Below are 13,353 nucleotides of genomic sequence, written 5' to 3'. Positions count from 1 at the left end.
TTCTTGGACTTGGCAACCCTACAGGGGCCTAGCAGGGCCTTCTACTGGCTGCCTCACTCTGGCAAGGGTCTGCATGGGAGGGCCCAGAGCACCCAACCACCCTTGTCTTCCTATTAAGAAATACCTCTTATCTGTGGCCAAGGAGACGTGAGAACCCAGGCGGTATTACAACAACAAAAGGTTTATTATTAGTGCTCTACAAACAAGAAGTGGGGGATAAAGATTTAGTGCTACAGTAAATATGAAAACAGTAAAGGCTGGTGCAAATAAAAGCCCTGACGCATTTAGCTGTACAGTCCCTGCTCTAATACTAAAACTCACCACCTCCCTTGGGTGAGGGATCTTATCCTACTGGCTGTTCCAGAGAGCTCTCCTTCTCTGTCTGCAGCCTCTCTAGACAGAGAACCTCTCTGCCTGCAGCCTCTCCAGGAAAGAACACACTAGGGTTGCCAATCCCCAAGTGGGGGCAGGGGATTCCCGGTTTGGAGGCCCTCCCCCCGCTTCAGGGTCATCAGAAAGCGGCGGGGGGGGGGGAGGGAAATGTCTGCTGGGGACTCTGTTATTCCCTAGGGAAATTTATTCCCATAGAAAATCATGGAGAATTGATCCGCGGGTATCTGGGGTTCTGGGGGGGCTGTCGTTTGAGGTAGAAGCACCAAATTTTCCGTATAGCATCCAGTGCTTCTTCCCAAAATACCCCCCAAGTTTCAAAAATATTGGACCAGGGGGTCCAATTCTATGAGCCCCAAAAGAAGGTGCCCCTATCCTTCACTATTTCCTTTGGAAGGAAGGCATTGAAAAGGTGTGCCGTCCCTTTCAATGTGATGGCCAGAACTCCCTTTGGAGTTCAATTATGCTTGTCACAGCCTTGATGTTGGCTCCACCCCTAATGTCTCCTGGCTCCACCCCCAAAATCTCCTAGCTCCACCCCCAAAGTCCCCAGATATTTCTTGAATTGGACTTGGCAACCCTAGAACACACCCTGTCTGGGCTTGGTCCTTTTTATGCTCTCCTCCCTGGCCCAGTTTTCCCTCCAAAATCTTGCCACCCAATCAGAGGGACAGAGGGGATTCTGGGAAATGTAGGCTCCCTTTAGTACCCCCTAGACAGGCTTCTCTGGAGCCTGTAGGCCTCACTAGGCCCAGGATCATGACAGGAATACTGCACTCCTGTGACAGATCCTTTTGACGTTCTTGTGATCTGCTTAAGACACATCTTGAGGGAGGGAATCAGAAGAGGCTTGGCTTATTGGCTATAGAGTTGCCAAGTCCCCCTGCAGGGACTGTTTTCACGCACCGACCGGCCACTCTAGGCGTTTCTGGGAAAACTCTATGGTTTTTTCCCGGACGCTCTAGCATTTGGGGAGGTAAAAACTCTATGGTACCTCGAGTTTTCCCGGAAATGCCTAGAGCGGCCAGTGCGTGACGTCACTGGTGCGATGACGTCACTTGCGGATGACATCACTGCACCGGCGATGTCAGGGGAGGTTCCCCTTGACAACCAAATGTGGGCTGGCAGGTTGGGAATCTCCCAGGTGGGACAACCCCTGCCCGGTCTGGGGCCTTGGCAGTCCTAATTGGCTACACTCCGTGTCCTTCAAGGAAGACCCTCCCCTTGCACCGAGAACTTCCCATTGGAAGAGAATGGCATCTTTAAATACCGGTCGGCCGCCGCTCTTGGATCCGGGCACGCTGCACCGTCCCAAGCTGCAATTGGGGGTGGTCCCGCAGCTACTGCTGATAATCTGCAGCTGTTTCTCGGCCCGGTCAGCCCGGTCAAGGAGCTCTTCGATGAACTGCTGGAGGCGCACTTTGGCATTGGCTTCGCGGGCCGCCGTCTCCTTCAGGAACTGGTCAATCTGGATCACCTCCCTGCATGAGGAGACAAGAGCAAGGCAAGCGGTCACCTTTCTGGGGAGAGCTACAGGCAGCACTTTTTTGGAGCAGGAATGCACCGAAATGCAGCTGCGGTGTCAAGGGGCATGGCCTAATATGCAAATGAGTTCCTGCTGGGCTTTTTCTACAAAAAAACCCTGATCACAACTAAAACATGGATGCTATAAAATACATAAATAACATTTTAGGAACCTAAGAACATAAGAGAAGCCATGTAGGATCAGGCCAATGGCCCATCCAGTCCAACACTCTGTGTCATATAAGAACATCAGAGAAGCCATGTTGGATCAGGCCAATGGCCCATCCAGTGCAACACTCTGTGTCACATAAGAACATCAGAGAAGCCATGTTGGATCAGGCCAATGGCCCATCCAGTCCAACACTCTGTGTCACATAAGAACATCAGAGAAGCCCTGTTGGATCAGGCCAATGGCCCCTCCAGTCCAACACTCTGTGTCACATAAGAACATCAGAGAAGCCATGTTGGATCAGGCCAACGGCCCATCCAGTCCAACACTCTGTGTCACATAAGAACATCAGAGAAGCCCTGTTGGATCAGGCCAGTGGCCCATCCAGTCCAACACTCTGTGTCACATAAGAACATTAGAGAAGCCCTGTTGGATCAGGCCAGTGGCCCATCCAGTCCAACACTCTGTGTCACATAAGAACATCAGAGAAGCCATGTTGGATCAGGCCAGTGGCCCATCCAGTCCAAAACTCAGTGTCACACAGTGGCCGAAATAATCCAAGTGTCGTCAGGACACTAGAAGCCCTCCCACTGTTGCCCCCTCCCACCAAGCACCAAGAATACAGAACATCACTTGCCCCAGACAGAGTTCCAACAATACGCTGTGGCTAATAGCCACTGATGGACCTCTGCTCCAGATGTTGATCCAATCCCCTCTTGAAGCCGGCTATGCTTGCAGCCGCCACCACCTCCTGTGGCAGGGAATTCCACATGTCAATCACCCTTTGGGTGAAGAAGGACTTCCTTTTATCCTTTCTAACCCGACTGCTCAGCAATTTCATGGAGTGCCCACGAGTTCTTGTATTGTGAGAAAGGGAGAAAAGGCCTTCTTTCTCTGCCTTCTGTATCCCATGCATCATCTTATAAGCCTCTATCATGTCACCCCTCACCTGAAAGTGCTGTACCGGTTACCCTTTTGTTTCTGGGCCCAATTCTGAATGCCGGTTCTCAGCACCGAGGCCCTAAATGTCTTGGGATCAGGGGACTTGCAGACCAGTGAGACTTTTGCCTGGCAGGCTTTTTGATTGGCCACTGGATATTTGATTGGCTGTGCAGATTTTTTTTTTTTTTGCCTCTGCAGAAACTGTCCCTGCAGCACAAGGATCTTCACTGTGCGACTGAACATGAGCTGGGGATGTGGAAGACAACATTTTAAAATCGTAACACGATCGTTTCAAAAGGCAGAGTCCGCCAAAAAAGTCGATGTGCATGACAGCACGCTTTGACTTTTCATTCTGGGCTCTGCCTTCTGCGGCAGTCATTTTGCACCCGTGCCCACCAACCTGAGTTCGAATTCCAAAGGGTTGCCCCCCCCACACACAGGCTCAAAAAGGTGGGGGACCCTTGTTCAGAGCCAGTTTGGTGTAGGGTTTAAGTGTGCGGACTCTTATCTGGGAGAACCGGGTTTGATTCCCCACTCCTCCACTTGCACCTGCTAGTATGGCCTTGGGTCAGCCACACCTCTGGCAGAGGTTGTCCTTGAAAGGGCAGCTGCTGTGGGAGCTCTCTCCAGCCCCACCCACCTCACAGGGTGTCTGTTGCGGGGGAGGAAGATAAAGGAGATTGTGAGCCGCTCTGAGACTCTTCGGAGTGGAGGGCGGAATATAAATCCAATATCTTACATCTACCTCACAGGGTGTCTGTTGTGGGGGGGGGAGGTAAAGGAGATTGTGAGCCGCTCTGAGACTCTTTGGAGTGGAGGGTTGGATATAAATCCAATATCTTACATCTACCTCACAGGGTGTCTGTTGTGGGGGGGGGGGAAGGTAAAGGAGATTGTGAGCCGCTCTGAGACTCTTCGGAGTGGAGGGCGGGATATAAATCCAATATCTTCATCTACCTCACAGGGTTCCTGTTGTGGGGAGGAAGGTAAAGGAGATTGTGAGCTGCTCTGAGACTCTTTGGAGTGGAGGGCGGGATATAAATCCAATATCTTCTTATCTTCTTCTTATTATTTAGTAGAAGAAGACTGCAGATTTATACCCCGCCCTTCTCTCTGAATCAGAGACTCAGAGCGGCTTGCAATCTCCTATATCTTCTCCTTCCACAACATACACCCTGGGAGGTGGGTGGGGCTGAGAGAGTTCTCACAGAAGCTGCCCTTTCAAGGACAACTCCTTGAGTGATGGCTAACTCAAGACCGTTCCAGCAGCCGTAGGTGGAGGAGTGGGGAATCAAACCTGGTTCTCCCAGATAAGAGTCCGCACACTTCACCACGACACCAAACTACACCAAATTGGTAGGAAAAGAGGTGCTGGAGCTCATTGGCACAACTCATGTGCAGAACTCCTTTGCCTGTGTCACAAACCCCTGACATCACAGGAAGGGGTACTAAATTATATCAGCTCAGCATCTACCTGAAAATGCTTCTTGAATTGTCATAATGAAACCTTACTCCTGTCAGACTTCATCACAGTGGCATTTGCTTTACATGTTTTGGTTCTTTTCCCAATTTTGGGGAGAAAAAATACTAGAAAATTTTTCAATTCTTAAGAGTTCCGCAAAATTCTCACAGGGGGTTTGAACCAAGGAGCCACTAAATATTAGGGTTTGTAGAATCTTTCGGGCTCAAGTGCCGTGTTCTACTGGAGAAAGTTTTTCTTCCAGACGTTTCGTTCTCGGCTACGAAGAACATCCTCAGTGGCGTTTTCTGTAGCCGAGAACGAAACATCTGGAAGAAAAACTTTCTCCAGTAGAGCATGGCACTTGAGCCCGAAAGATTCTACAAACCCTAATGATGTTACCAGCCGTGAAAACCTGAAATCTTTGATAGCCACTAAATACTTGGTAAAACAGGGGGAATTTATTTATTTATTTATATTTTGACTTATATCCCGCCCTTCCCACCGAAGTGGCTCAGGGCAGCTTACAACATAATAAACTTACATAAATTTAGCTTAAAAAACAGTTACATAAGAAGATTAAAACAATAAATTAATAAGACATAAAAAACATAAAAACCAACGGTCTATTAAATGCATTTTAGTTCCATCTAAAAATTTCTCAGTGTCAGTTAGTTGTTGTAGGCCTGCCGGAAGAGGGCTGTCTTACAGGCCCTGCGGAACTGCCCTAGGTCCCGCAGGGCCCTCACCTCTTCCGGCAGCTGGTTCCACCAGTAAGGCGCCGTTACCGAGAAGGCCCGATCCCTGGTGGATTTCAGACGGGCCTCCTTTGGCCCGGGGATTACTAACAGGTTTTGTGAACCCGATCGTAGTACTCTCTGGGGAATGTGTGGGGAGAGACGGTCCCTAAGGTAGGCAGGTCCTAGGCCATATAGGGCTTTAAAGGTAATGACCAACACCTTGTACCGGACTCGGAATGTTATTGGCAGCCAGTGCAGATCCCGAAGCCCCGACCGAATGTGCTCCCATCTTGGGAGCCCTAATAGCAGCCGGGCAGCGGCATTCTGCACTAAATGCAATTTCCGGGTCCGGCACAAGGGTAGCCCCATGTAGAGGGCATTACAGTAGTCCAACCTCGAGGTGACCGTGGCATGAATCACCGTTGCTAGGTCGTCGTGTTCCAGGAAAGGGGCCAATTGCCTCGCCCGCCTAAGATGAAAGAATGCGGACTTGGCAGTGGCTGCTATCTGAGCCTCCATTGTCAATTAAGGCTCCAATAGTACCCCCAGGCTTTTGACCCTGTGCGCCGCTATCAACGGCGCACCGTCAAAAGCTGGCAGGGGGATTTCCCTTCCCGGGCCACAACGACCCAAGCAAAGGACCTCTGTCTTCGCCGGATTCAGCTTCAGCCCGCTCAGCCTAAGCCACCTAGCCACTGCCTGTAACGCCCGGTCCAGATTTTCTGGGGCGCAGGCAGGCCGGCCGTCCATAAGTAGATAGAGCTGGGTGTCATCAGCATACTGATGACAGCCCAGCCCATACCTTCGGGCAATCTGGGCAAGGGGGCGCATATAGATGTTAAATAACATCGGGGAAAGTACCGCCCCTTGAGGCACTCCGCGATCAAGCGTGTGTCTCCGGGACAGTTCGTCCCCAATCGCCACCCTTTGTCCCCGACCGTCAAGGAAAGAGGAAAGCCATTGCAAGACCAGCCCCTGAATCCCCGCGTCGGCAAGGTGGCAAGCCAGCAGCCGATGGTCGACCATATCGAACGCTGCCGATAGGTCTAACAACATCAGCACCGCTGAGCCACCTTGATCCAGATGCCGCTGAAGGTCATCCACCAGGGCGACCAGCACTGTCTCCGTCCCATGGCCCGGGCGGAAGCCAGACTGGCAGGAGTCAAGGACAGAAGCGTCCTCCAGGAAGCTCTGTAGCTGCAACGCCACTGCCCTCTCAATAAGTTTGCCCAAAAAGTCATATCAAAAGATCATAACAGTCATATCAAAAGATCATAAAATATTTGTAGACTTTGAAGGTAATGTCTATGCATTAATTTTGAGTACTTGCAGGTATAATGAATTATACTTTTGCTTTTCTCGATGTAGTAATAACTGTCATTTATTTTCTGTATCCTATCCCTGATCCTTCCACCGATTCCCTAATTTCCCTTGTTAAATTTAATAAAACTTCTTATCCTGAACTATGGAGCCCAGAAGCAAGTATTTTGGGGGGGGGGGGCGGGGTGGTAAGAAAGAAAGAGCGCAATAAAATTTAGAGGTTCCATAGCTCTGCTCCTGTGAGCTCCTGCCGAAAATGAGGCCTCCCCTCGCTTTATATCCATCAACTCAGAATAGTTTCACTGGGAGAAGGCAGCGAAGGGAGTGCTCTGTTTCAAACTGGGCAACTTGCAAAGCAATCGATCGGAGTTCTGCAAAGGAGGAATTCAACAATCTCACGTCCTCCTTTCCCTTCTGGGACATGAAACCGCCTCCCATTCACCTTCCTTCCCTCCTTCTCCACCCGTCTCCTTGAAAGTCATTCACACCCGGCAGCCCAGGGACTCCACGCGCTTGCTGAGCCTTCGAGGGGACTCGGAAAAGGTCATGATATCTAAGGCACAGAATGTAGGTCAGATGCATTGTGGGATTGCGGACGGGTCAGCAAGAAACCAGGGCGCAGGGAGGAAATGTCATGCCGCTCTGAGAGGCAACAAAGACAGCCAAGGAAGCCTTTGCAGTTAAAGGCGGGTTTGCACAGCATCCCTGCGTTCCAGCCTGTTGAGCAAAGACCAAAAGAACCCCAATGCATTCTGGGGTGAACGGTCCCTCTCTTTCATTTCTTTCCATCCACCCTGTCCCTTTGCACACATTCCCTTTGGCCAAGAAATCTTCATCTCCAAGCAGCCCAATCAATAACACCCAGTTAGGGCTGAAATTAAGCCCCAGTACCGTTTAGATCAGGGGCGGCCAAACTTGCTTAACCTAAGAGCCGTGCAGAATACACATCAGTCATTTGAGAGCCGCAAGACATGAACAAATACTACACACATGTCTTTAGGAAAACTCTTAATACTTTCTTTGCACAGAAAGATAAAATACATATGTATGCACTACATAACATGACCCTGTTAGAAAGAGACTTTTTAAAGAACAAAAGCTGGGAATAACAGTCCCCATAAAACCAGCATAGGGAAAACTTGAGATTAAATATGCATTAAGTTCCTCCTTGACCTCTGGGAGCCGCATAATATGTGTGAAAGAGCCACATGTGGCTCCCGAGCCACAGTTTGGCCACCCCTGGTTTAGATTCTGATTGAAGGAGATCAGATTTACACCCCGCCCTTCACTACCCAAAAGGAGTCTCAGAGCGGCTCACAATCTCCTTTTCCTTCCTCTCCCCACAACAGACACCCTGCGAGGCAGGTGGGGCTGAGAGAGCTCTGAGCATTGAGAGGAAGCTGCTCTGTGAGAACTTGTGACTGACCCAAGGTCACATCAGCAGATGCATGTGGAGGAGTGGAGAATCAAACCTGGCTCTTCCAGATAGGAGTCCATACCCTCAACTACTACACCAAACTGGCTTTCTGTTCCTGTTGGCAGCAAAAGAGAGGACTCACAAGAATGGGTTTAAATTACAGGCAGAACGATACTGGCTGGATATTAGGAAAACCCTTTTTACAGTAAGAGTTCTTCAACAGTGGAATTAGCTACCAAGGGAAGATGAAGAAGACGACTGTAGATTTATACCCTGCCTTTCTCTCTGAATCAGAGACTCAGAGCGGCTTACAATCTCCTATATCTTCTCCCCCCACAACAGACACCTTGTGAAATAGGTGGGGCTGAGAGAGCTCTGCCCTTTCAAGGACAACTCTGCAAGAGCTATGGCTGACCCAAGGCCATTCCAACAGCCGCAAGTGAAGGAGTGGGGAATCAAACCCGCTTCTCCCAGTTAAGAGTCCGCACACTTAACCACTACACCAAACTGGCTTTCTTACAATCATCTTCCCCCCCCTCCCCACAACAGACACCATGTGAGGTGGGTGGGGCTGAGAGAGCTCTGACAGAAGCTGCCCTTTCAAGGACAGCTCTGACAGATCTGCTAATCCAAGGCCATTCCAGCAGTCCGCACACTTAATCACTGCACCAAACTGGCTCTCCAAGAAGAAGAAGACTGTAGATTGATACCCTGTCCTTCTCTCTGAATCAGTCTCAGAGCGGCTCACAACCTCCTATATCTTCTCCCCCCACAACAGACACCCTGTGAGGTGGGTGGGGCTGAGAGAGTTCTTACAGAAGCTGCCCTTTCAAGGACAACTCCTGCGATAGCTACGGCTGACCCAAGGCCTTTCCGGCAGCTGCAAGTGGAGGAGTGGGGAATCCAACCTGGTTCTCCCAGATAAGAGTCCTCACACTTAACCACTACACCAAACTGGCTCTCCTAGGTGGTGAGGTGATGAGCTCCCCCCTTGCTGGCCGTCTTTAAGCAGCAGCTGGAGAAACACTTTTCAGGGATACTCTAGGCTGATCCTGCACTGAGCAGGGGGTTGGACTAGATGGCCTCTATGGCCCTTTCCCACTCTGTGGTTCTATGATTCCAAGTCATCTGTGACCTGACTGCACTTTCCCTCACCGAGTGTCCAACAGCATGGGGCTGGGACGTCAAGCAAGGAATCAGAATCTAGAACTCCACCACCTCACTGATGAAAACTATGTGTCCTCACATGTCTCCTGCACGGGCACAGGAAAGCCATCCAGCTACTAGGGTTGCTCACCTCCAGGTGGGACCTGCAACTGTCTCAGAAGTACAACTGATCTCCTGATGAGAGAGATCAGTTCCCACGGGGGAAATGGCTGCTTTGTGGGGTGAACTCTGTGGCATTGTATCCTGCCAGGGTTCCTCCCTTCCCCTGGCTTCGCCCTCCTTAAGCCACACTCTGAGGTTGTCCTTGAATGGGCAGCTGCTGTGAGAGCCCCCTCCAGCCCCACCCACCTCACAGGGTGTCTGTTGTGGGGGAGGAAGGGAAAGGAGATTGTGAGCCCCTCTGAGACTCTTCGTAGTGACTCAGCCTTGCTTGATTCTGGGAACCTGACTTTGGACCGGTAACTCTACCTAGCCTGGCTACTGGAACCCTGAGCTCTGGACTGAACAACCCTTCCTTTGGAAAGCTCTCTTACCTAACACCTTTGGGGAACAAACGCTGCAGCCTGAGACCAGAAGCCTTTTGGTCAGTACACAAGGTTGAAGGAGCAGAAGTCCCTGTTTCTCTTTGGAACTGGAGCTGCGCCTGGCAGTTATTTACAGTCGAGAAACATTACAGCATCCATTGCACCAGAGGTAGGGTTGCCAAGTCCAATTTAAGAAATATCTGGGAACTTTGGGGGTGGAGCCAGGAGTCTTTGGGGGTGGAGCCAGGAGACATTGGGGGCGGAGCCGAGAGCAAGGGTGTGACAAGCATAATTGAACTCCAAAGGGAGTTCTGGCCATCACATTTAAAGGGACTGCACAAAATTTTAAATGCCTTCCTTCCATAGGAAATAATGAAGGATAGGAGCTCATAGAATTGGACCCCCTGGTCCAATCTTTTTGAAACTTGGGAGGTATTTTGGGGAGAGGCACTAGATGCTATACTGAAAATTTGGTGCCTCTATCTCAAAAAACAGCCCCCCCCAGAGCCCCCGATACCCGCGGATCAATTCCCCATCATTCCCTATGGGAATCGTTCATAGAGGTGCATGATGGCTCTGGGGGCGGGGCCTCTCGCACCGGCCAGCTGGCTGGGGGAGGGGGGAAGCCTGTAAAACCGGGGGATCCCCCTCTGGGACCTGGGGATTGGGAAGCCTAACCAGAGGCCTCATTCAGATGGTTCTCAGGTATGGATTAAGGATTGGATAGTGTTATTAAACAGAAAATTATTAACATTAGAAGGCCATGGAAAGGTTTTTGGTTGTCATGCATATTTGCACTATGGGAAAAGTAAAATGGATGGTTTTTTTCTCACATCATCACGTAAGAAGTAGTTTGCTGAAAACTTGGTTGAAGATGAGAGGAAACTGTTGTGGATTGTGCCAAGGGAAGTAATAAAGTTATTTTTGGAGATTGAGGAAGAGAAATGGTTACCATATAAACAATTGTTAAGAATACAAGGAGGCAAAGCAGAATTAAAACCAGTGGAAGAATTGGATTATAAATTTAATTGGTTTCAATGGTTACAAATCAAAAGTCTGCTGAAGCAGGATATTAGGAATGAAGGAATAAGACAAGAACAAACAGAAATGGGGAAAATGCTGTTTGGTGAGGACGTAAAATTGATCTCCAGAGTATATAAACTGTTACTGAAATGGTCTACGGAGGAAGAAGTGGTAAAATCTCAAATGATAAAGTGGGCAATTAATATAAACAAGGAAATTCAGATGGAACAATGGGAATACGTGTGGAAGAACTCTTTGAAAATATCGACATGTAATAACATAAAAGAAAATTGTTACAAAATGTTCTGTAGATGGTATATGACACCAAAAAAACGGTCGAAAACAAATAATCAGATGTCTGATCAATGTTGGAAATGTAAAAAAGATGAAGGGTCTTTTTACCATATGTGGTGGACTTGTGAAAGGGCTGTACAATATTGGCAAATGATCCAGCAAGAAATGTCAAAGATTTTGGGATACAAAGTGAAGAAGGCACCAGAAATCTTTTTGTTGGGATTACAAGTAGAAAATTTTCCGAAGCAAGACAGAACATTACTTTGGTGCACGCTTTCAACTGCACGGACATTGTATGCGCAGTTGTGGAAGCAAAATAAAATTCCAGAAAAATGGGACTGGGTTATGAAAACTATGCACTGGAGTGAAATGGACAAATTAACAAGAACACTAAAGGAACTTGATATGGAAAAATTTAATGATGAATGGCGAAAGTTTCAGAACTATGTGGAAGAACATTGGAGAGTGAAAGGACACTTGGTGATATTTGATAATGGAGAACTTGTTTATCAGCTATTTTTAATTTACTGAGACAAGAATGACAGTTAAAATGAGAGTATGAGAAAATATTTTGTTATTTCTTAAAAGATTATAACAAGATAGATAATATGACTTAATTTAGTACTATATTGGATCATTAATCGAATGAGGTAAAAACCATAAATTAGTATACGTTCCTTTTTTCTTTTTAAACAGTTTTTTTAAAATGTTAAATTACCATTGCTTTTATATTGTAAGTAACACCGGGGAAGTCTTGAAAGGGAGGAGGGGAGGTGGAAATGTGATGTAACGTATTGACTTTTATTTGAGAGAAGTAAATGAAATAGGAGAGCCAGTTTGGTGTAGTGGTTAAGTGTGCGGACTCTTATCTGGGAGAACCAGGTTTGATTCCCCACTCCTCCACTTGCACCTGCTGGCATGGCCTTGGGTCAGCCATAGCTCTGGCAGAGGTTGTCCTTGAAAGGGCAGCTGCTGTGAGAGCCCTCTCAGCCCCACCCACCTCACAGGGTGCCTGTTTTGGGGGAGGAAGGTAAAGGAGATTGTGAGCCGCTCTGAGACTTTTCGGAGTGGAGGGCGGGATATAAATCCAATATCATTATCATCATTATCACAGTGATATAATATGCTGTAGAATAATAAAAATTGTTTTTACACAGATGGTTCTCAGGGCCAGATTACATCTGGAGTTCCAGTCCAGCATGCACTCCTTTAGCCCTAAATCAAGCGTCGCTAGCAGCCACCTCCATAAAATCCACCTGCTGCTTCTGTGTGTGTGCGATCCCCGTAGGTCGCCAGTTCCAGTTCAGGAGGAAACCATGGAGACCAATCCTTCACCACTTCCCCCCCCCCCCACGACTACCGCAGATAAAGAATGAATCGCCCTCTGCTGGGTTCCCTAATAGCTGGCTGTCCATCAGCTTAATTGGTTGTTGACCAGACTGGGGGGTGGAGGGGGCGGGTTGACAGATCAGCTTGAACTCGCAAGAGAGGGGAAACGGTTTGGAGCGACAGAATTTGCGAGCGCGGTACTGTAATTAGCTCTGGATCTGTGAGAATGCCAGAAACATTTTAATTTCCATGTTTGGTGTGTGTGTGTGTGTGTGTGTGTGTGTGTGTGTGTGTGTGTGTGTGAGAGAGAGAGAGAGAGAGAGAGAAAACAGGGACAAAAATATTCACACCTCTTCCCAGTGTTCCTTTTCTTCACTTTGAATTCGTTTTCTCATGCTGTGACATAGCCGGACTGATAAGCAGTTGGCCCCTTTCCTGGAGCACGATGACTTAGCAATGGTGATCCACGCTACGGTCTCCTCAAGAATAGATCGCTGTAATGCTCTCTACACGGGGCTACCCTTGATGCTGACTCGGAAACTATAGCTAGTGCAGAACACTGCGGCGCAGCTGTTAATGGGCCCCCCCCCCCCCGGTGGGAGCACATTCGGCCAGTGCTGAAAGAGCTGCACTGGCTACCTATTGTGTTCCGAGTCCCTTTCAAGGTGTTGGTATTGACCTTTAAAGCCCTTTATGGTCAGGGGTCTGTCTATCTGTGGGACCGCCTTTCTCCACACGTTCCCCAGAGAGCACTGCGTTCAGGGACAAAAAAATCTATTAATAGGGTTTGTAGAATCTTTCGGGCTCAAGTGCCGTGTTCTACTGGAGAAAGTTTTTCTTCCAGACGTTTCGTTCTCGGCCACGGAGAACATCCTCAGTGGCAAGAACGAAACGCCTGGAAGAAAAACTTTCTCCAGTAGAACACGGCACTTGAGCCCGAAAGATTCTACAAACCCTATTGATGTTACCAGCCGTGAAAACCTGAAATCTTTGATAAAAAAATCTATTGTCCATCCTTGGACCAAAAGAGGCTAGGTTGCGTTCGACGCGAGCTA

The 13,353-nt window shown here is 48.6% G+C and overlaps 1 protein-coding gene across 1 annotated transcript in view; it reads right to left on the bottom strand.

Annotated features, from left to right (window-relative positions):
- FBXO41 (F-box protein 41) overlaps positions 1-13,353 on the bottom strand; it is a 74,506-nt gene that overhangs the window by 45,590 nt on the left and 15,563 nt on the right. The window contains exon 2 of the mRNA XM_060247201.1: positions 1,661-1,871. Coding sequence (XP_060103184.1) covers positions 1,661-1,871 — 211 coding nt within the window. The remainder of the gene's footprint in view (positions 1-1,660; positions 1,872-13,353) is intronic.

Source organism: Heteronotia binoei, chromosome 9, assembly GCF_032191835.1.
Source record: "Heteronotia binoei isolate CCM8104 ecotype False Entrance Well chromosome 9, APGP_CSIRO_Hbin_v1, whole genome shotgun sequence".
NCBI lineage: Eukaryota > Metazoa > Chordata > Lepidosauria > Squamata > Gekkonidae > Heteronotia > Heteronotia binoei.
Note: the sequence above shows the minus strand (reverse complement) of the source record. Positions and strands in the feature narration are given on the sequence as shown.